The sequence below is a fragment of the Haliotis rufescens genome, unplaced genomic scaffold, assembly GCF_023055435.1.
Source record: "Haliotis rufescens isolate VD_foot unplaced genomic scaffold, xgHalRufe1.0.p SCAF_14, whole genome shotgun sequence".
Lineage (NCBI taxonomy): Eukaryota > Metazoa > Mollusca > Gastropoda > Lepetellida > Haliotidae > Haliotis > Haliotis rufescens.
The window spans coordinates 20,912,109-20,936,711 of NW_025963824.1; the positions used below are offsets into that span (position 1 = coordinate 20,912,109).

Consider the following 24,603-nt stretch of genomic DNA (forward strand, 5'->3'; position numbering starts at 1 on the left):
GTGTACACGTGTAACAGGGGGTCAGCAACTGTGTACACGTGTAACAGGGGGTCAGCAACCGTGTACACATGTAACAGGGGGTCAGCAACTGTGCACACGTGTAACAGGGGGTCAGCAACTGTGTACACGTGTAACAGGGGGTCAGCAACTGTGTACACATGTAACAGGGGGTCAGCAACTTTATTACGTTACTAATTTACTGGAATTGATGCCCAAAATATAGTAAACGCCTACAGCTAGCTCACTGGAAAATGTCATTCATTCTTCACGTTATCGTTACAAAATTTACAGATCTCTGAAGTTTTAGGATGAGTAAATCTACCTGATGCAATTTCTGATTGCACAGTGCCACGGCACAATTTACTCCTAAGTGTATTTCCTTGCTTCAATCTACGCTTAAGACTAGGAAATATGATCTTTTATGGCAAGTAAAGGATAAAAAACGACCACCAAGTTTCCCGATTCCCCGTGCTTACAGTCTCAGTCAAGATCAAAGAAGAGCTTTTTCCAACTTGTAAACTGAAATGAAGATTTTACACAACATTTATAAACAATTTTAGGTTTCCAAAACAATTCTCCTGAATCTTATGAAACGGACATAAAATAACTCTTGATGTACTTGAAAAATAGATCCTCAAAAGCATTGTGTTTATCAGCGCCTTTGAGGCCTTACTCGCCAGGCTACAAATACAGCGGCTGAACTGAAATAAAGTAACATTTGTCGTTTGATTTAACATCATGCAATGAAATAGTCCTGGTAAGGTACTAAGTCTTTTTAAATTATCTCATCTCTTATTTGTTGTAGCGGTGACCCTGAGACCATAGATCGCAACAGAGGCAGTGGACCAGTCTTAAAGGATACGTAGACAGGAGCCCAGCCAAGTGGCCGTGAATAATCGTGTTTTCCGAAAAAGACCGAGGTCTAAGGGGAGGTAATAGAAACAAGAACGAAAACTAAGACTTTCACCTGAGAGTCTGTTGACAGAGAAAACAATGGTATGAATCCCAGCTATCTTTTATAATGTGGGACGTTGTTTGAATTACGTTGTATTTTAAGATATTCTTCATTTTTTTTCAGGCAAGGTTCTTTGATCAACAGAAGATTGACGGTGAGTTTACAGGTGACAGCAAGGTGACCACACCCATCTGCATCGAACCTTTCCTGTTGACGAGAATTTGACATTGTAATATGTAGGAACTTCCAGGAAACTGTTTTAGCCGTACCAGTGTTAGGGTGGGGCATATGTGTAGATCGAAACAAACGAAATTGTGTGATTAAATCTCATTTAGTACCGCATGTGATAGTTTTTTTAAGGCCCCCAAATAGCTTGCAATGAAATTATTTGGACTGTTGACTGTTACATTTGAACGTAATAGGTGTATGACTGCTAGATAAAATGTTTAGATGTATGAAAAAATGAAAATCAGTGCAAAGACCTGTCATCTGTTTGAACCCATTTGATAAAATATCCTGGTTAGATCGCCGTGACTAAAAGTCCAAGCAGGGAGTCTAAGTAAAATAGTGGATTTGCTCGGCTGCATTATGCTTTAGTGAATGCTGTAGGATTTACTGCGCACTTCTACAGCTGAAAAAATAACATATATAAGTACCAAAGTCTCAAGTTCTTTAGTCACTTAGAGTGGTGCCGGGTATTTCCGAACAACCTTTCCAAACTCCACGATGACAGTTACATCATGATCATTTGCCATCACACTTTCTTGTGGAAGTATCGTGGTATCGTCCTATAAAGCTCTCGAACCCACACGACACCACTTTGCAGGGACTAGATGAATAGTGTTTTTAAATATTTAACTTAAATACCCACATGTGTAAAAACTAGTGGGTAACAGAAATTTGAATACCCAAATAGAATTACTGATACCCAATGATTTTAAAATGCATGGGTAAAATACCCACAACACCAAAAGCTTATCTGCAGCTCTGTATCATGTCAAATCTTTCAATGTGAATCCTAGTCTTGTGTTCTGATGGGCAGTACACTTGTTACAGATCAATATTTTACCTGTGTCTGTCTATTTTGAACATTCTTGTTGGATTTTTCTTAACACTATTGCTGTACATCACTCGGGGAGCATTGTGGCTGAGTATGGCCCTGAGTATCATTGCTATACAATGATATGATTTACTTTCAGCATATTCTATGTGTTCAATAAGAATACAAAAGTAACCAAAACATTTCTGACCTAGCCTGTAGTACTGAAATGTATGTAATACAGTCCGTTCCAAGAGTGTAAAACCTAGGGCTGGGATCGGTAATTCGGGTACTCAGGTTGGGTGTGTACTGAGTGGGACCCGGGTACCCAAAGGACTACCCGGACCCGTAGTTAGTCACGCAAACTTCAGTCAACTTCAGTGTATGCATGATCAGATCGTTTATTTGTGTATCTAAATACATTTTGCCAGGGCTACAGTCAAACTTTTCCCAGTCAGACAGTTGTTCCTATCTCTTAAGACATACAGTGGGTTCCCGGTAGGGTTGGGTAACAGGGGGTTGAGTACCCGGGTAGTAAATTTGGACTTGTCCAAGCCCTATTAATACCACAGGCATTTGTAATTCTGATTACAGTTATGATCTGCAATATATGTGTGTTTTGGCTACCACACACTTGCCAAGATTGCTGGGATCGGATGGGGGGATGGGCAAGATGTCAGGCATATTCAGCATGTTAGGAGACCATACCTGACGACTGCCCATTTATTTGTGATAACTGATACCAGAAAACATGTCTCCCACTTTAGATAACAAATTCTGATGCATATGAATAATAGTTGTTCAATGTTGGATTTTATGCTTGATAGACAAGACTTCAAGTCAGACTAACCAAAGAAAATACTACGTTTGTCGGAAAAGGTGTTGTCAATTAACTATGATCGGCTTTTGACGGATACAGCTGAAGTTATTGAAATGTATTTGACCGAGTTTCCCATAGCTGCTGTGCACGTATTTCACTATTAACCACTGTCAAAGCTATCTTCATATTCTATGAAGATTTAAATATTACAAATGGCACATGTTCATTAATTTCTTCAACCTAAACATACAAACAAAAATAACTGGTGAAAACTTCTCGGATGTCGTTATTTGGAAATCCCACGATGGAAAGAGTTCCATAAGAAAAAGTATCCCCTCAGTGAAAGCCTGTCCAGATTCCTGAATGCATGGATGATATTTGTGGTACAAGCTGCAACTAAAATAACTTGATATTGGAATATATTATTTCTGATAAACTAATAGCTTCAGATACAATTCATCCAATCATTGCATCAAAAAGGTACATGTTTATACATTATTCATATATTATTTATATATTTTTTATATATTATTGGGTATTTTTTTGACTGAGTCACCGGTTAATTGGTTGAAAATGTGAGTACAGCTGATTGCTATTTCTGGCTGAAGATACAGATGGTAATCTTAATTTCTGCATATAAAAATACAATTTAAATGGTAAGTCATCATGTCTAGTGATACTTTATCATTCAAATTTTGCATTTTTATTGGCCAAGTATCTACCCAGCTAACAATTTCACGTTGTGACAACGTCGTGACAACGTTGTGTTTACGTTATGGCAACGTTGCGGATGTTACGTCCATATAACGTTATTCTGTGGACTCCCATTTATGTTGTCACAACGTCATGGCCGAATGTTGTGTTACGTCATATTCACGTCGTCACAACGTTGTGATGACGTTGTATTTTACGTTGTGGGAACGTTGTGATAACGTCGTGTTTACGTTGTGGTAACGTTGCGGATGTTACGTCCATATAACGTTATTCTGTGGACTCCCATTTATGTTGTCACAACGTCATCGCCTCACGTTGTGTTACGTCATATTCACGTCGTCACAACGTTGTGATGACGTTGTATTTTACGTTGTGGGAACGTTGTATTTTTACGTTGAGGGAACGTTGTATTTGACGTTGTGGTTATGTTGTATTTTACGTTGTGGTAATGTTATAATAATGCGTCCCTACAACGTTATTCTGTGTACTACCATGGACGTTGTCACAACGACGTGAAATAACTTTGTGTTACAAGGATGATCATGATACGGTTGTGACCACTCCACACTAAAATGTAAAGACAACCCCAAAACTTGTTCCGGAAATGTTTTAGGATATGCTTTAGTCACATGAATGTGTATGATACGAGATACCTTTTACCAATATTTAAAAACCAGGGCGTCGAATAGCCCGGTTAACAGTGAGTTAGATCGTGTGAAAACACCCCTCAGCTGTTAACTAGATACATGATTTGACTATAACAAAGTCAGACACCATTACCCTTTAGGCTTGTACTGAAAGAAACAAAAAAAAAGAATGGCAGACATTGTAAGGGGTTGACCATGTGATATTTTCTGGGTCGGGTCGGGTCCTGGAATATTATCGATAAATATATTGTCACCGAAAATTCTTGACAAAAATAATTACGGTTCAGACTGGTGAAAAAAATGCCTGCCACAAAAAAATGACATAGATCTAGATGCAAGGTGCTTATCTTCAGGCTCATAGAGTTAAAGAAAATCATATATCTGCTTTTGTAGCTGTGACCGAAAACATATGTAATCTCCATAGAAAAGTTCCAGGTCCCCACCTCCTTGAATATTAAATGGTCGGTCTCTAATCAAGTCCATATAGTATACTTCAACTTTCAGTCATGCGAAGTCACCATTCAACAAAGAACTCCAAGACACATTTGCGTTGACATTTTATTATTTTTAGATTATAGAAAATGTATACACTTTTCGAAATTATTGAATGCCAGAATCTTCTTTCTTTGGTGTTCACTTCCACTTCCCTGAAATACAAACAGCTTAATAAATCTCGAGCAGGTATATGAAAGATTTCGTATGACGAGAAACATTCATTTGGAGATAAGGTTTTATCAATATTCAAACTATAATGTATAATTCAAGTGACTGATGGAAACAAATTTTAACATTCATTCAGAGACATCAAGAATCAGGTTGAATACAAAACGTGGTACGAGCATAGATTTATATAAATAGATCTACATTCTTAGCATTCATTTCAAGCAAAAAAAAACCCACCAATTAACATGGATATAGACAATGGAATGTAACCGTAAACAATTGTCTTACGTTAACATAATTCACAGCCCAGGGTTTATTTGGTGTGTTCCTCAATGATTCAACATTCTTGATATTATCTCCTGGAATGGTCGTGTAACATTTTCCCCCTTGCTGCAACGAAAACAAGAAAAAAAGTCAAAACTAAAACTATATTCAATAAGCATACATTTAGATCTGTAGTCTAAACAAAAAGATAACATACATTGTATAATTGCCTAAAATTTAGGAAAACTGTAAATCTAAAGTCTTCATGTATAAGGTCCGATCGGAAATAAACTCAGGCTACAGATATAAGTAACAAATTTATGAGTACCATCATAAAAAAAACACCTAATGTAATTTGGTTTTACATATACACCGGTCTGACAAACCAGTGATTGTTATAGTGAGCCACGTCTCACAACCTCTGTCAGAGTACAATGACACACAATCATGTTAGTACAAACATGGTTTGTTGGGGACCTTTTCTAAACCGGAATCCAAACGGGAACAGATATATTTGACAGGCATTGTAGCTAATTACGACTCACATCTTCATCGCAGCGCTGTTTTTATAGATCTAGCTACAGTACGATTTTGTAGCTAGCACTGGAACTTACTCGTTCAGTTTGCGATCACCATTTTATTCTCTCTCATTGCCAAAACGTTTCAGAGAACCAAGAACCAAGTATCATATACTTACTACGTTTATTAACATAATACAGTTCAATATCGTTAAATATAATTCTGTAGTATGGTAGCCTACCTGGCAACATACACAGATCGAAAACCGAACGAATATGGTTGCTATCAATTCCATTGTATTTTTCATTGGTGCACATTGACTAGATCTACACCTATCTCACCTTAATAATCAACAAACGATGACCAAATCACTGACAATGTATGGTGATATTTAACTTTTGATTATCGACTAGCTTATCATCACCAGCGAGAACAATACCGCAAACACCCCGTTATAGCGCGCGACGAGACTCGTTTTACTTTTGCTCGTTTTCATTAGAAGGGAGTCGGACATAGATCTAGTTATCGGAAAATGATGAATTGATTCTTTTTTGGGGAAATATTAAAAATACACATGATAAGCGCCTTGCTCAAATAAACTTTATAGACAGCACCAACAACCATATGATCCACATTTAGGCCACTTCAGTCAGTGCTAATAGGGCCTTTTCGGGAACAACAAGTATGTTTCTGTCTCTTCCCGAAAATACAATTTTTCATAACATCATTGAGCCCTTTAGACTAGGGCTATAACTAGCAGCCTACAGAGAGTCGATCTGAAAATACTTCCATTGTTTTGATTCCCTCTCTTCGCTGTATAAGAGAAATCTACTCAACCTTTCCCATGGCCTGAATGAGCCACATTGTTTCACAAAAATCAAAGTCAGAATATTAGTACATGTAAACTTTCAGATTTCAGCAATAACACGGAAGAAATGGCGATAACTGTCAGTGGTCAGTAGGCGATGCATACGTTAGGCCTATTTAGGCATACAGGCCTTATACGCTTACGATCGAAACCCGAACATAATATGACGACCACAAAACGCCGCCAGACTGAATTCTGGTCAAACATATACCTACTGCTTGCCCTTGGTAACTACCCTTGGTATCCATAAAATAATAATATGGTAAAAAGTCATGGGCTTCCTTCACCTCTATATACATCACGTTCTGTGTATCAAATATTACTATCAACACTGACGCTCAGCTCAGTGAAAGTGACCGGCAAAGTACATTCTAAACCCCGCCACTTCTGAATAATATGATACATTTAAATCATTTGACTATCTGCATGTACAGAAACATATCAACAAGCGGAGACTGCTTTTGAAAAATAACTTACCTTATCCGAATTCACAGATCATCTGTCCAGTTCCCGTTGCTGCACAATCCCTTGGTTGTAATATATCCAGAGTGAGTTTGAACTAAGATGGCTGGTGACAACAAATCTTCCGCGACAATGTGACGTCATTTTGACGTCACTTCACGAGGCAACAGGCTAAACTTTTCAGCAGTCGCTCTCACGCCGCAAAAAATGCGCGCCAATGTGTTTTTAACTGTAATTTTGCTTTAGACAACATTTAACTTTGTTCATAGATATATATGTTTAAAATAAATAAAACTACGAGATGGTAGATCTACAAGTGGTTTCCTAAACATCATTTACAAAAAGTGTTGTAATGTCCAAAGCATAACGTTATCACAACGTTAATTTGCAACGTTGCTGTTACGTTGTGGAATAACGTTACAATGTAACGTAATACTAACGTTGTAATAGAGATACGCAATTACGTTCTGGGAATTTTAGTATTAAGAGATGAAAATTCAAATGCCGAATATACAGAAAGGTAATGCATTACTGCCTTGGTATTCTGACAAATTCATGTTGATTTTGATAAAGCAGTTCTATTCCTTTATGACTATCAAGAAGCAAACTTTATAACTTTTAACCGACGTTTCAGAAACGTAGTTACAAAACGTTGTGCGATGTCCGATGCACAACGTTTTCACAACGTGAATGTGCAACGTTGTTATAACGTTGTGAAATAACGTTGCATGTTGACGTTATAATAACGTTGTGACAACGTTATTTCACGACGTTACCAATCCACAACCTTTCCACAACGTTGTGACAACGTCGTGTGTTAGCTGGGTAAGCACCTGTTCGTTTACCTGAAATCTCGGAAAGGATATGATGTAGTTTCTTACTATGTGTAATATGATGTTGACCCATAGCGTCACCCTTGCAAGTCATGTATACACTAATCTACAACAAAAACACATGTCAGTTTGTTGTAAAACCTTTGTTATGATATCAGGTTTGTCATTGTTCAAGCCTCCGATAGATGTTGCTTTGCGCAGCGCAACGAGGATAGCACTGAACACAAGTCAATCCAGTCGAAATTATAGTCCATAATAAGCACATTTTGTATCAGAAAAAGCCCAGCCGTGTTTCAATACTTTCAAAGTTGGAGTGTTATTGCCCTTTAACTATGAGATGCATTTCACATCGTACTGCCATCTGTTGTGTCATATTTCAATGAAAAATCCTTGCAATCAGCAATTATACAGCCTCAGTAGGAATTGATCTTTGCAACTGCTACATTCAACCCAATCCATATCTCGGATAGTACATTTTGTACAAATTTTCACAATATTTGTACATTTCTTGTCTTGAACATGAATCCAAGATATGATGACATATATTTCAAGATCTATGTAACAGGGAACATCTCATATATATCTAAACATAATAAGCGTAATAATAAGAAAAACATCCTTTTGTTCGACAATATCTGCATGTTCTGTAATTCCAGACGCTGCTGTACCTCTGAATGCATATACATATACATATATTATCTGCTGACTGCTATATCTCTCCTTATATATCAGTAGGAGCATAGCTATATCTCACGTTCTGTTGCACCAGTTGGAGCATAGCTATATATCACCTTATATATCAGTAGGAGCATAGCTATTTCTTACACACCTGTTGGTGAAAAACCCATTTGAGATAACTGGTATCAAACATATGTGTGAGATCGAATTCCAGGCCCGTGATTGGCTACTCCATGGTGATGACCTGAGGTCAGATGATGACGGACTACTTTCCTGAGTGTAAGTCATTCATAAGTTGCTCGTGCTTCAGTCGAATGTTCACCTTCGTCTGTCGTGAACAACAGGACCGTGTAATTAATAATAAAAATAAACAAACTCGTCCTTGTCTGCGAGTTTGTTTGGTATTATTATCAGTTACATTATCTGTTGTTATGTCAACATTATCGTTTTTTCAGAGTGTAAACCCCCTGGATGCCACAGCGACACATATGTCCCTCCTATTCAACCCTCACTTCGAAATGGAATAAAATTCAAAATACATCACGCAGACTAATACACTTCATGTGCACAGTTTTGAATTCCCCCTTCTGTTTATCATTTACTGTCATTTTAGGCAATTCAAAATTACTGAAAGTGACTTCTGAAAATTAGATACATTGTAAACCTCGCCAAATCACAATTCACGGCGTTATATAAATATTTATTGTGTGTTTAGAAATCTAAATAGCGGATATTTACTTGAATAATTAAAGAAGAAAAATAGCATATTAGCGATCACGGGTATCAAATCACTAATGATAATTCTGAAACGTTGCTGTTAAGCCTAGAATCGTTTAAAATGTTTTGGAAAATATGTTCTGCCATATTGGATTGGATTGTGTTTACAAATTGCCGGTTATGAGACACCTATTCAATCAGGTATATTTCAAACTCAGCTGCTATACATGCATCCCTGAATTCCTCATACATTTTCGAAACAATGGATAAATCGTCTTTGTCACCAACGCAAATTATCTAGATGAAATCATGCGAAATATATTAGAGTCTAGGTATGGAAACGAAAACTGTGCTCGGAAAACTGTACTTGCTGAAATGTAAACAAAGCAAAATTCAGATTTTACACTGTGTAGCATTTTTAGAGGTACTTTCGTCTAATTGTTGCAAACATTGGCTCGATCACGCGTTTGAGAATATTCATGGGAATACACATATACACATTACAATGATGTGGTAAATTCAACAGAAGCCGTAAAAGTTTCCGTCCTGTGTGACGCCATGACTGATGCTAAATCATGCACAACGATGACGTTAGTTATCTGCATTTCTGACTAATTCTCTTTGTTACATTGGAAAACATGGTAAACAAATAACAGTACGCTGATTGTCAGAATGTTTCAGATTACTTACATGAAACATTTATGTGTATACGATCCCTCAATCAACGAAAATCCTCCTCTGGAAATCCCGCGTACTGTTGTCAGTGAACACGCCATTTTGTAAAAGTCGGTCACCGGCAGTGATGTCATACGGAAGTAAACATTGTTGTACATATTTGGTAATTTCTTTGAGGTGTAAACTTTCAACTTTGCTCCCGGCGTGTTCTTTGTTTTTGTCTAGTTTGCATTTTCATCATCGCCTTGATAATCCACAGATATGACGGAAACCTTTTTGTGTAGGGTCACATTATTTATGAGAAGTAAGCAGCACATAAGATGACGTCACTTATGACAGTGGTGTTATGTATTAATGCGCTCATTCAATCATGAGAATAGACAAAATTCATCGGTTCGATGCTAAAAAGGTGCAATTTTAGGGTGTGTAAGAAACAGATTACTGCACTCGTGCCTCTCAGATACCATTGATCTTACAACTCGTTGTGACAAAGCGTATCTAACTCGCTTTCGCTCGTTAGATATGTTTTGAAACAACTCGTTGTAAGATCAATGGTATCTGACAGACACTCGTGTAGTAATCTCTATATATCACCTTATATATCAGTAGGAGCATAGCTATATCTCACCTTATATATCAGTAGGAGCATAGCTATATATCACCTTATGTATCAGTTGGAGCATAGCTATATCTCACCTTATATATCAGTAGGAGCATAGCTATATCTCACCTTATATATCAGTAGGAGCATAGCTATATATCACCTTATGTATCAGTTGGAGCATAGCTATATATCACCTTATATATCAGTAGGAGCATAGCTATATATCACCTTATATATCAATAGGAGCATAGCTATATCTCACCTTATATATCATTAGGATCATAGCTATATATCACCTTATATATCAGTAGGAGCATAGCTTTATCTCACCTTATGTATCAGTAGGAGCATAGCTATATATCACCTTATATATCAGTAGGAGCATAGAGAATACCACACTCATTCTCATTAGATACCATTTTTACGAAACGAGTAGACTTTCTATGGTATCTGACTGAGCAAAGTGAGAAGCATAGAAAGTTCATGCCAGAAACCTTTGATTGTGGGTCGAATCCCAGGTCGCCCCGGTTATGTTTCTATGTTTGTCAGCACCATACCCGTGCTTGTGGGTTTCACTGAAGTGGTAAACGTCTATGACCTGCATCACTTCGGGCTTTCCTCCCACATTAAGCCTCCCACACTCCGTGAAATAACTGGAATACTGTTTAAGGCGGCGTTAAACCCAACTCACTCACTCATATCTCACCTTATATTGCACCTATAGTAGAGTCTCCTATCTCACCTTATATTGCTCCAATGGTAGAGTCTCATATCTCACCTACCGCCTCCGTGTTCTAGTGGTGGAGCGTCCGCCTGGAGAGGGGAATGTCCGGGGTTTGATCCCCGGCCGCGTCAAAAGACGTTAAAAGATGGTACTTGTTGTTACCCTGTCTGGCACTCGGCATTAAGGCGCTAAAACAAGGACTGGTCGGCTCGGGGTCAGTTTACTGTATCTGAGTGGGGTATTCATGTTAAACTGCGGCATGGTATCTCAGTGGGCTAGCACAATAAGTCGGCATCAGTCTGGACTGGTACAAGCAGCCACACAAACACACAAATGTACATGCACATTGCTATGTAAGTGCAATAATCTTGGACGCGACGTAAACCCAATTTCACCTCACCTCATATCTCACCTTATGTTGCACCTATAGTAGAGTCTCATACCATATTTTCTTGAGTATAGTGCACACTTTTTTTCCAAAAAAAATCTCAGCAGTGTAGAAGGGTGTGCGCATTATACACACCATAGTTAGTTTTGATGTTTTTTTCCCTCATTACCATGAGCACGTAACACCGGAAATACCATATCAACAAATCCATACTGAAGTATGCAAATTTATCATGTAATTACACTGTCTGGCTATAAAAAGTGTTCTTTGTATATCTGGACTTATGTTTGTAACTTATTTCATTAATTTTATTCAAAATTCCTTTTAATATTGTTTTAATTAATTTCTGCGAAATTGTGTCTGAAGCAATCAGAAGATTGCACAACTCATCATTATTAACAGCAACCACGGTCAGATTACCGCTATTGACGCCTTGAAACAAACTGTAGTTGACAGAGAATGGATACATATATCATAAATGCCATACTTCATATAAGTCATATTTGCTATAGTTTGACGATTCTATATCAACACGTAGTTCACGCAATCACGTGCGTGGGAACCTCGACAATGACTGGTCAAACTGGTTCCATGTGAAAAATAATACCCGGCAATAGCGATCAGCTGCTACGCTTAGGTTTGTTATTATTTTAAACATATTTAGTAAAAGCTGCAACTAAATTAACAAGATATTGGAATATATTATTCCTGGTAAAAAAATAGTTTCAGATACAATTTTTGCCAATCCTTGCATTAAAATCCTGTGAAGTTATATCATTGGGTGTGTCTTGACCGAATCATCGTAGTTTCCAAGAGAACAGGCGTACAACTGATTGCTGTTTATGGCTTAGTTTACAATAAAATACACAAGGTAATCTTAATCCCTGAAGTAAAACAATGCCTAGCCGAACAAAAAATACAATTTCAACGGTAAATTAACATCTCTGGTGATTTTTTTATCTCAAAATTCAAATTTGTACTGACCAAGTTTCTCACCACCCATTCGTTTACCGGAATTCGCTGAAGGGGAATTCTGCGCATAATATTTGAATTTTCTTTTTCCAAAACACTGAATCCGCTAGAGGAGGGTGCACATTATAATTTGGGTCCGCACTATACTCAAGAAAATGCTGTATTTCACCTTATATTGCACCTACAGTAGAGTCTCCTATCTCACCTTATATTGCACCTATAGTAGAGTCTCATATCTCACCTAATATTGCACCTGTAGTAGAGTCTCCTATCTCACCTTATATTGCACCTATAGTAGAGTCTCATATCTCACCTTATATTGAATCTATAGTAGTCTCCTATCTCACCTTATATTGACCCTATAGTAGAGTCTAATATCTCACCTTATATTGCACCTATAGTAGAGTCTCCTATCTCACCTTATATTGCACCTATAGTAGAGTCTCCTATCTCACCTTATATTGCACCTATAGTAGAGTCTCCTATCTCACCTTATATTGAACCTATAGAAGAGTCTCCTATCTCACCTTATATTGAACCTATAGTAGAGTCTCCTATCTCACCTTATATTGCATCTATAGTAGAGTCTCATATCTCACCTTATATTGCACCTATAGTAGAGTCTCCTATCTCACCTTATATTGCACCTATAGTAAAGTGTCCTATCTCACCTTATATTGCACCTACAGTAGAGTCTCATATCTCACCTTATATTGCACCTATAGTAGTCTCCTATCTCACCTTATATTGCACCTATAGTAGAGTCTCCTATCTCACCTTATATTGCACCTACAGTAGAGTCTAATATCTCACCTTATATTGCACCTATAGTAGAGTCTCCTATCTCACCTTATATTGCACCTGTAGTAGAGTCTCATATCTCACCTTATATTGCACCTGTAGTAGTCCCCTATCTCACCTTATGTTGCACCTATAGTAGAGTCTCCTATCTCACCTTATATTGCACCTATAGTAGAGTCTCCTATCTCACCTTATGTTGCACCTACAGTAGAATCTAATATCTCACCTTATATTGCACCTATAGTAGAGTCTCCTATCTCACCTTATGTTGCATCTATAGTAGAGTCTCCTATCTCACCTTATATTGCACCTATAGTAGAGTCTCCTATCTCACCTTATGTTGCACCTATAGTAGAGTCTCCTATCTCACCTTATGTTGCACCTATAGTAGAGTCTCCTATCTCACCTTATATTGCACCTGTAGTAGAGTCTCATATCTCACCTTATATTGCACCTATAGTAGAGTCTCCTATCTCACCTTATGTTGCACCTATAGTAGAGTCTCCTATCTCACCTTATATTGCACCTATAGTAGAGTCTCCTATCTCACCTTATATTGCACCTGTAGTAGAATCTAATATCTCACCTTATATTGCACCTATAGTAGAGTCTCCTATCTCACCTTATGTTGCACCTATAGTAGAGTCCCCTATCTCACCTTATATTGCACCTATAGTAGTCCCCTATCTCACCTTATGTTGCACCTATAGTAGAGTCCCCTATCTCACCTTATATTGCACCTATAGTAGTCCCCTATCTCACCTCATGTTGCACCTGTAGTAGAGTCCCCTATCTCACCTTATATTGCACCTGTAGTAGTCTCCTATCTCACCTCATGTTGCTCCAATAGGAGTATAATTGTAAGTGTCTCTGTTTGCAGAATTTAAGGAGTGTTTCTACTTCCATGCACGGAAAGGCTTCATCCAGCAGGAGGGAGACTTGAACATCATCATGCGATCCCTGGCCTATAGTCCTACCCGACAGGAAGTCCACAAGTATTATGTGAAATGTGCATCTAAAGATCCTAATAGTATGTATACACTGAACTCTCATCGATCTTGCTGCAAGTACAACACTCAGCCTGTGCCAGGGTACTATTTGCAGTTTACATGTTTATTATGTACAAGTTAATATTTTCATTTATTTCCAGAATTATGTTTTTCTTTTTCTGTTGCAACAAGATGGACTGATTGGCTGTTGCACTGAACATAAGTGAGGACCATTGAAACCAGTGGTTAATACTATGAGCAGCAATCATGCCATTTGGACACAATTACACAAAAAGCTAAGACATACATTGTAAGCAAAACACATCCTCATGTTAATTAAATCCTACAACAAGCATGGGGTATCTTTCTGAGGCAGTACCATCCCCCAGTTAGTGAGCCCTAATGCCAAGGTTAGTCATCTCTTTTGACGAACATGGGGTACAGGGGACCTATTCTCACCTGGAGTCCTCCTCTGGGCAGTTCTGTAGCATTAGGCACATGTTAATTTCAAACTAGTGATTGAACTAGTCCATAAGTGAATATAAGTAAGGTATCCCTAGGAATTGTCTGTTTTTATAGTTGGACTGCTAATGCAGCACATTGAGGTTTTGAACTAATGCAGCACATTGAGGATTTGAACTAATGCTAATGCAGCACATTGAGGTTTTGAACTAATGCAGCACATTGAGGTTTTGAACTAATGCAGCACATTGAGGATTTGAACTAATGCTAATGCAGCACATTGAGGTTTTGAACTAATACAGCACATTGAGGTTTTGAACTAATGCTAAAGCAGCACATTGAGGTTTTGAACTAATGCTAATAAAGCACATTGAGGTTTTGAATTTTTCATCTTTCAAAAGAAATTGTAGGAAAGCTGGAGTAAGAGAGTGATGCTGATCACTCAGTGCAACAAGAAGAAAAGTCATGCTGTGAGGCTTGAAACATAAAAGAATTGGTTCTCAGGCTATGCCTTTTAAAAATATGGTGCAGGTGGGTGGTGTTTTGTTAGGGTTCCGGTGTTGTTCAAACTGCTGATAGTATGTAACCAAATAAACAGTTATGTACAATCAACCTTGGAAATGGACTCCTTACATAAATATGTTCCTTGATAAGTATAATACTGGAATACAGTATTTGACTACTCTTGGACTTCCAGTGTGTGCATAGTGCATGCATACAATGAGCTTTGATTTTATTTCACATGCAAAGATGTAATCGCGACCACACAAACGCCGGAACGATCATGTCAACAAATCCGTACTGAAGTACACGACTTAGTCCTGTTGTTATACTATCTGGCTATGAAAGTGTTAGTTTCTGAGTGTGCAGTGAGAGCTGTTGACACTGTTGAAGGTGTTGTTAGTTCCTGAGTGTACAGTGAGACCTGTTGATACTGTTGAAGGTGTTGTTAGTTCCTGAGTGTACAGTGAGACCTGTTGATACTGTTGAAGGTGTTGTTAGTTCCTGAGTGTACAGTGAGACCTGTTGACACTGTTGAAGGTGTTGTTAGTTCCTGAGTGTACAGTGAGACCTGTTGATACTGTTGAAGGTGTTGTTAGTTCCTGAGTGTACAGTGAGACCTGTTGATATTGTTGAAGGTGTTGTTAGTTCCTGAATGTACAGAGAGACCTGTTGATACTGTTGAAGGTGTTGTTAGTTCCTGAGTGTACAGTGAGACCTGTTGAGACTGTTGAAGGTGTTGTTAGTTCCTGAGTGTACAGTGAGACCTGTTGATACTGTTGAAGGTGTTGTTAGTTCCTGAGTGTACAGTGAGACCTGTTGATACTGTTGAAGGTGTTGTTAGTTCCTGAGTGTACAGAGAGACGTGTTGATACTGTTGAAGGTGTTGTTAGTTCCTGAGTGTACAGTGAGACCTGTTGATACTGTTGAAGGTGTTGTTAGTTCCTGAGTGTACAGTGAGACCTGTTGATACTGTTGAAGGTGTTGTTAGTTCCTGAGTGTACAGTGAGACCTGTTAACACAGTTGAAGATGTTGTTAGTTCCTGAGTGTACAGAGAGACCTGTTGATACTGTTGAAGGTGTTGTCAGTTCCTGAGTGTACAGTGAGACCTGTTGATACTGTTGAAGGTGTTGTTAGTTCCTGAGTGTACAGAGAGACCTGTTGATACTGTTCAAGGTGTTGTTAGTTCCTGAGTGTACAGAGAGACCTATTGATACTGTTGAAGGTGTTGTTAGTTACTGAGTGTACAGTGAGACCTGTTGACACTGTTGAAGGTGTTGTTAGTTCCTGAGTGTAAAGTGAGACCTGTTGATACTGTTGAAGGTGTTGTCAGTTCCTGAGTGTACAGAGAGACCTGTTGACACTGTTGAAGTGTTGTTAGTTCCTGAGTGTACAGTGAGACCTGTTGATACTGTTGAAGTTGTTGTTAGTTCCTGAGTGTACAGTGAGACCTGTTGATACTGTTGAAGGTGTTGTTAGTTCCTGAGTGTACAGTGAGACCTGTTGATACTGTTGAAGGTGTTGTTAGTTCCTGTGTGTACAGTGAGACCTGTTGATACTGTTGAAGGTGTTGTTAGTTCCTGAGTGTACAGTGAGACCTGTTCATACTGTTGAAGGTGTTGTTAGTTCCTGAGTGTACAGTGAGACCTGTTGATACTGTTGAAGATGTTGTCAGTTCCTGAGTGTACAGAGAGACCTGTTGACACTGTTGAAGGTGTTGTTAGTTCCTGAGTGTATAGTGAGACCTGTTGTTACTGTTGAAGGTGTTGTTAGTTCCTGAGTGTACAGTGAGACCTGTTGATACTGTTGAAGGTGTTGTTAGTTCCTGAGTGTACAGAGAGACCTGTTGATACTGTTGAAGGTGTTGTTAGTTCCTGAGTGTACAGTGAGACCTGTTGATACTGTTGAAGGTGTTGTTAGTTCCTGAGTGTACAGTGAGACCTGTTGAAGGTGTTGTTAGTTCCTGAGTGTACAGTGAGACCTGTTGACACAATTGAAGATGTTGTTAGTTCCTGAGTGTACAGAGAGACCTGTTGATATTGTTGAAGGTGTTGTTAGTTCCTGAGTGTACAGTGAGACCTGTTGATACTGTTGAAGGTGTTGTCAGTTCCTGAGTGTACAGTGAGACCTGTTGACATAGTTAAAGGTGTTGTAAGTTCCTGAGTGGACAGTGAGACCTGTTGACACTGTTGAAGGTGTTGTTAGTTCCTGAGTGTACAGAGAGACCTGTTGGTACTGTTGAAGGTGTTGTCAGTTCCTGAGTGTACAGAGAGACCTGTTGACATAGTTGAAGGTGTTGTTAGTTCCTGAGTGTACAGTGAGACCTGTTGATACTGTTGAAGGTGTTGTTAGTTCCTGAGTGTACAGTGAGACCTGTTAATACTGTTGAAGGTGTTGTTAGTTACTGAGTGTACAGTGAGACCTGTTGATACTGTTGAAGGTGTTGTCAGTTCCTGAGTGTACAGAGAGACCTGTTGATACTGTTGAAGGTGTTGTTAGTTCCTGAGTGTACAGTGAGACCTGTTGATACTGTTGAAGGTGTTGTTAGTTCCTGTGTGTACAGTGAGACCTGTTGATACTGTTGAAGGTGTTGTTAGTTCCTGAGTGTACAGTGAGACCTGTTGATACTGTTGAAGGTGTTGTCAGTTCCTGAGTGTACAGTGAGACCTGTTGACACTGTTGAAGTTGTTGTTAGTTCCTGAGTGTACAGTGAGACCTGTTGATACTGTTGAAGGTGTTGTTAGTTCCTGAGTGTACAGTGAGACCTGTTGAAGGTGTTGTTAGTTCCTAAATGTTGTACAGTGAGACCTGTTGACACAGTTGAAGATGTTGTTAGTTCCTGAGTGTACAGAGAGACCTGTTGATACTGTTGAAGGTGTTGTCAGTTCCTGAGTTTACAGAGAGACCTGTTGATACTGTTGAAGGTGTTGTTAGTTCCTGAGTGTACAGAGAGACCTGTTGACACTGTTGAAGGTGTTGTTAGTTCCTGAGTGTACAGAGAGACCTGTTGACACTGTTGAAGGTGTTGTTAGTTCCTGAGTGTACAGAGAGACCTGTTGACATAGTTGAAGGTGTTGTTAGTTCCTGAGTGTACAGTGAGACCTGTTGACACTGTTGAAGGTGTTGTTAGTTCCTGAGTGTACAGTGAGACCTGTTGACACTGTTGAAGGTGTTGTTAGTTCCTGAGTGTACAGAGAGACCTGTTGACATAGTTGAAGGTGTTGTTAGTTCCTGAGTGTACAGTGAGACCTGTTGACATAGTTGAAGGTGTTGTAAGTTCCTGAGTGTACAGTGAGACCTGTTGATACTGTTGAAGGTGTTGTTAGTTCCTGAGTGTACAGTGAGACCTGTTGAAGGTGTTGTTAGTTCCTGAGTGTACAGAGAGACCTGTTGACATAGTTGAAGGTGTTGTTAGTTCCTGAGTGTACAGTGAGACCTGTTGATACTGTTGAAGGTGTCGTTAGTTCCTGAGTGTACAGTGAAACCTGTTGACATAGTTGAAGGTGTTGTCAGTTCCTGAGTGTACAGAGAGACCTGTTGACATAGTTGAAGGTGTTGTTAGTTCCTGAGTGTACAGTGAGACCTGTTGATACTGTTGAAGGTGTTGTCAGTTCCTGAGTGTACAGAGAGACCTGTTGATACTGTTGAAGGTGTTGTTAGTTCCTGAGTGTACAGTGAGACCTGTTGACACTGTTGAAGGTGTTGTTAGTTCCTGAGTGTACAGTGAGACCTGTTGATACTGTTGAAGGTGTTGTTAGTTCCTGAGTGTACAGTGAGACCTGTTGATATTGTTGAAGGTGTTGTTAGTTCCTGAATGTACAGAGAGACCTGTTGATACTGTTGAAGGTGTTGTTAGTTCCTGAGTGTACAGTGAGACCTGTTGATACTGTTGAAGGTGTTGTTAGTTCCTGAATGTACAGTGAGACCTGTTGATACTGTTTAAGGTGTTGTTAGTTCCTGAGTGTACTGTGAGACCTGTTGACACTGTTGAAGGTGTTGTTAGTTCCTGAGTGTACAGTGAGACCTGTTGACACTGTTGAAGGTGTTGTTAGTTCCTGAGTGTACAGTGAGACCTGTTGATACTGTTGAAGGTGTTGTTAGTTCCTGAGTGAACAGTGAGACCTGTTGATACTGTTGAAGGTGTTGTCAGTTCCTGAGTGAACAGTGAGACCTGTTGATGCTGTTGAAGGTGTTGTTAGTTCCTGAGTGTACAGTGAGACCTGTTGATACTGTTGAAGGTGTTGTAAGTTCCTGAGTGTACAGTGAGACCTGTTGATACTGTTGAAGGTGTTGTTAGTTCCTGAGTGTACAGTGAGACCTGTTGATACTGTTGAAGGTGTTGTTAGTTCCTGAGTGTACAGTGAGACCTGTTGATACTGTTGAAGGTGTTGTAAGTTCCTGAGTGTACAGTGAGACCTGTTGATACTGTTGAAGGTGTTGTTAGTTCCTGAGTGTACAGTGAGACCTGTTGATATTGTTGAAGGTGTTGTTAGTTCCTGAGTGTACAGTGAGACCTGTTGATACTGTTGAAGGTGTTGTTAGTTCCTGAGTGTACAGTGAGACCTGTTGATACTGTTGAAGATGTTGTTAGTTCCTGAGTGTGCAGTGAGACCTGTTGTGTTGTTAGTTCCTGAACCTCCATTTTTGTGTTTGCAGCTCAAGGCCGGATCGACTTTGCCTCCTTCCTGGACGTGATGCATGAGCACAGTGAGGTGGAGAACTGTGAGAAGGAGATGCTGCAGGGATTCCGAGCACAGGATGAAGGCAAGAGGGGAACCGTGTCTGCCACAGAAATGAGGCATATCCTCATGAGCATGGGAGAAAAGCTGAGCAGGAATGAAGGTTTGTTGTTTTTTATTTGCTTGTTGTGTAACTCAGCAACATTCCTGGTATATGACATATATATAAATGTTAGTTTCTGTCAGTGCCGGGTAAAATAATGTGCAATCAACCAAGTCTTTGAGCCTGACCACCAATCCATTTGGTCTCCTTTTATGACCCACACAGGATTATGGGGACCTATTCTAACCCTGTATGCCCAGGGTAAGGAGGTTTGTAAATCGCTAATTCTTCCATGACACTGAAGAATTCTTGATTCTGCTTGATTTCAATTAGATAACTCAAAATTATCATGTCTTTTCACACAAAGATCTGGCTTATGAAAACATTGATCTATTGATAGCCTACGCATCAATACATATGGCAATAGCTGCAGATCAGATATCAGATGTGTTGAATCAATTTCAGAACAAAGATAATTAAGTAAAACTCACCCAAACTACTGTTCAGGGCCACACAATCTGGGTTCACGAAAATAAGCTGTGTCTCAGACTATCTGAGTCTCTCTCGTGTCATACAATGCCATCTTGTCGTTATCTAAAAGGCAGTATTCAGCCAGGGGTGGTTCTGTTGGCGCTGAGGCTGTGCCAGCAGGCTCAGTTCCATGAGCAAATCATCACATTAAAAGTGAACATGATTATACCTTGGAATGGGCTCTGGGTTAATGCAAAAAATCAACTATTTTGGCAGCCAAGGACAGTGAAGAGTAACGAAAGATAGGAAGTTCAGCCATGTGGGGGTGCTCATAAAGTCACTCTGAATATGTGTTATTGTTGCTGGAGAGTTATTTAATACCATCTGGTATAAAGCTACAAAATAACTACGACACCGTGATGCAATTTATTTGAGAAACAAATTAGTTCAGCTTCTTCTGTCACTATTTCCCAAACATGTCATTCAAACAATGGAAGATCTCATATTGATATATCCAAAGAATGACTTGGTTGAGTCAAAATAGGCAACATGGAGGGTTATTTTATCAATTCTGTTTGACAAACTTTGTATTTTGTAACCATCATTTTCAACAAAAATATGAACTCGTACTTAATCTTTAACTTGAGTAATATTTTGTGTTTTTTCACTATCTGTGATCTCTTTTCGGCACCTTGGCTCATGTGTAGGTATAAAGCTAAAGTGACCCGTCCCAAATTAACATAAGAGGAATATAATCTACAGTTAGACTACCTCAAATGAGATGAATATGTTTTTAAGTGTCTCAAAAGAAACCTGAAAAGGGTTTTGATTATCACTCATTTTCATTTTAAACACATTATTTTGAACATACAGAAATGAACTCTTAATACATTTCAGTAAGATGCCTTACTTGTCTCCCTCTGAGATCATTACATTACAAAGTAACCTCATTAAGTTTGTCGGTTCAAATAGTTATATTAGCTCAAGAATCAGCTTAGAGAATCATTAAATGCACACTGCAAATATCAAAAAGAAATTACACATGATTTTTTAGTCCATATGGACCATTATAACATATAACTTGTAAAGACAAACAGAAAGGTTAGATTGGACAACACGTTAATATCTCTTTGCATATAAGGAGAGAGATGTCAGCATTCAGCAATCAGACTTTTTTTCCACTTTGAAAGTTATTTTTGGGAGAATGATCCAAAGTAGCTTCTTTGCCTTCCGTTATTTGGGGTTACAAACTCCTTGCAATGTCATTTAAAGACAGTTCAACTGAAATGAGCCTGATGCAATAGCAAAACGTTGTTCAGTCGCTCCGGAGTCGTTAGATCTGAGATATGACTTTGGATGTATCAGTGATGAAAAGTATCTCTATTGATCTCTGTGAGCATCCATTTGATGAATGGTGAAGAGTTCGGGGTAACGATGATTGAGTCAATAAGTCTCACCTCCTTGATGACGTATCCTTTGTCAGCTGACATATTGCAAATATAAGGTTTGTGTGAGCACTTGTGATGTGCTTCATTCCAGGTCACCTTAAACACGGAGTATTGGATTTTGGGTCGATTTTGAAGGCGTGTACAGGGGGGTCATCTTATACATGGGTCACTTTATACACAGCGATACGTGGTAGACATTTTAGTTTCATGGAGCATCGTGAGCTGTGTGTCCAAATGGGGGAAGTCAAAATCTTCTCTGTAAAGCTCTCTGAAATCCCTTGATATTTGAGTTCTTCAACAGAATTAATTCTGTGAAGTTCTGAACCATCATCTAATCTAAACCATTCTGTACTCTGTGAAATTGTGTGACCTCAGTTGTGCATAGTATTGTAATACTTGCTGAGCAGCTTGTTTTGCATGCTGAGCAATTGTGTGCACACTCTGAATGGAGGCTGATAGTTGTTCAGATGCAGCAAACACCTGAGAGGCAACTTTCAGTCCAAAGTATGTACTGAACTGTTCAAACTGATCCATCAGACCACCTGCAGTTCTTGCATATTCATCATGCCCCTCTTGTTAATATCACTAAGGATGTCTGAAGAACATCTGAGTTGAAAGACCCTGTCCTGACAGTCCATCGTGTACAATAAAGAGGCCTTAGACCAAGTGCAGTGTGGGTCTTTTCAAGATCAAGGTTTCTCTTTTGCAGGACCTTTTTGGAGATTCTGAAAGAGGTGCTCTCTCACTTTGGGGAATATTTGATTAATTTTATAATCTCCATTATGACATCAAGAGCATCCCTCAAAGGCTTGCAGGTTCTGCCCTGATGCTTGCGTTTCAAGGATAAGGCAATGAGCAAGGCAATGTATGTGAATTAATATGAATACATAAAATAAATACCTTTTCAATGTGATATTTCTTTTTAAAATGACATTGTAAGACTTTTTGAATCTTTGGTCTGCATGTTTCGTTCGGTTAAGGGCGGACATTGTTTGTATACTTCACACAGCTGGTTGCCACACTTCCTTATTCATTTTGCAATCTGATTTTTGATCAAACTCCCAAACAATGCCTCAGTAAATTTTAGTATTTGTCACTACCAACTGGTTTAAAACTGTACCTGATGTAAGTTTATAAAAAGTATGTTATGAAATTCACACATTGGTGACATCATGGACTCTAAAGCTTCAAAGTCATAATTTTGGTCTCTAAGGACGCTGCACTATCGCTTCCAGTCAGTGTTCATTATCACAGCATTGGTAAAAATCGAACAGGTAATGTATGAAATTATTGTCGATTCTCATAAATAAATACGCTTTTATTTTTCTTGGATATATTTGCATAAGAAGGAAATTATTTTATCATGCTTCACACTACTTCAAAAGATGGGGTGGGGGCAGTTTGGTTCCTTCATCTATGAACAGCATTACCATATTTGTGACGATTTGAATAAAGGGGAAAGGGGTGACTAAATGGATCTAAATGGTGGTCAGGCTCGGTGATGTGTTGATTGTATGTCATTGTAACCTAATTGCCTGGATCAATGCTCATGATGTCATTCACTGGAAGGTCCAGAGTCGTTTATTTATAGATCACCATCATATAGCTGGAATATTGCTGAGTGCAGCATTAAACAAAAAGCAAACAAATATTGCCTAACAGTTTACATTTATGAAATGCACAGAAGCACTGTGACCATGGTAACTAACTGTAGGCGGAGACCAACATGGCTTCCCTGTACTCTCCTAACCTGGCTGATGCATGGGCAAGACGAGGTGCAGCAGCTGTTGCACAGTCACTGCGCTGTTGGGATTTGAGACCTAGCTGTGGTAGACATCTTGGTCAAACTTATGTAGGCTATTCAACAATATCATTGCGCCTCCCGAAACACAATGGACAACACATTGCAGTCTGGAGATGGATGTAGAGATTAATGGTTTATTGTGTGTATTTGCAGTGGACAGCCTCTTCCAGGAGAATGGCTTGAACCCACGCGGTGAGGTGCAGTACCAGCAGTTTGTAGATGCTATAATAACACCATCACCGGACTACTAGACTTCTTCACAGCAGCTGTGGCAGCCATGGCCACTTTAGTAGCAGATTGTCTGTTTTTTGAAATCACAAGAAAGACCTCTGAAGGGGACTAACATGAACAGTGATCATTCAGAGATGATTCATTGCAGCTTATCCTGGCTTACATTCCACAGTGTGGCATCACTTGATCAATCCATAGATAAAGGTTGTGAACATTTATCATTGTATTTCAAACACAACATTGAAGTTTCTTATGTCTGGTTCTACATAAGTCCACTGTATATTGATCATGATAATAGTTAGGGTGCAGGTCCACATCTAGGGTGGAGGGTCGACGTCAAACTGTGTGTAATTCATTAACATCGTTCCATTAAACAGCATAGCTAAATCTATGTAGTGTATGATAAGTGTCCTCATCTTATGTGATGTATCTTCATTAAATCTATCAATCTATGCAATGCCAGAATTGATTTGACTTGTTTTTGCTATAGCTAATCAACTGCATCAGAGGTTGCACTAGTTACCAGGACTTCAGCTAATCAGCTGCATCAGAGGTTGTACTAGTTACCAGG

General features: G+C 39.0%; 1 protein-coding gene and 2 long non-coding RNA genes across 5 annotated transcripts; 1 reads left to right on the plus strand and 2 right to left on the minus strand.

Moving 5' to 3' along the window:
* The first annotated feature begins 852 nt into the window (after positions 1 to 852).
* LOC124116674 (calmodulin-like protein 4) lies at positions 853 to 24,494 on the plus strand. Its single transcript, XM_046478103.2, has 5 exons — positions 853 to 996; positions 1,079 to 1,109; positions 14,224 to 14,373; positions 19,953 to 20,138; positions 23,955 to 24,494. Exons 1-5 carry the CDS (start codon positions 994 to 996, stop codon positions 24,050 to 24,052), a joined length of 468 nt encoding a protein of 155 aa, XP_046334059.2. The 5' UTR covers positions 853 to 993; the 3' UTR covers positions 24,053 to 24,494.
* LOC125379141 lies at positions 4,720 to 7,200 on the minus strand. Its single transcript, XR_007220599.1, has 3 exons — positions 6,967 to 7,200; positions 5,127 to 5,228; positions 4,720 to 4,822 (listed from the first exon to the last, which is right to left on the minus strand). It is a non-coding gene; the product is annotated as an uncharacterized LOC125379141 (long non-coding RNA).
* On the minus strand, positions 17,957 to 19,892 carry LOC125379142. Of its 3 annotated transcripts, none has more exons than XR_007220601.1 (3): positions 19,860 to 19,892; positions 18,203 to 18,643; positions 17,957 to 18,061 (listed from the first exon to the last, which is right to left on the minus strand). It is a non-coding gene; the product is annotated as an uncharacterized LOC125379142 (long non-coding RNA). The 3 variants fall into 3 exon arrangements; XR_007220602.1 differs by lacking the exon at positions 19,860 to 19,892 and adding an exon at positions 19,321 to 19,353; XR_007220600.1 differs by lacking the exon at positions 19,860 to 19,892 and adding an exon at positions 19,027 to 19,043.
* Positions 24,495 to 24,603: the final 109 nt, after the last annotated feature.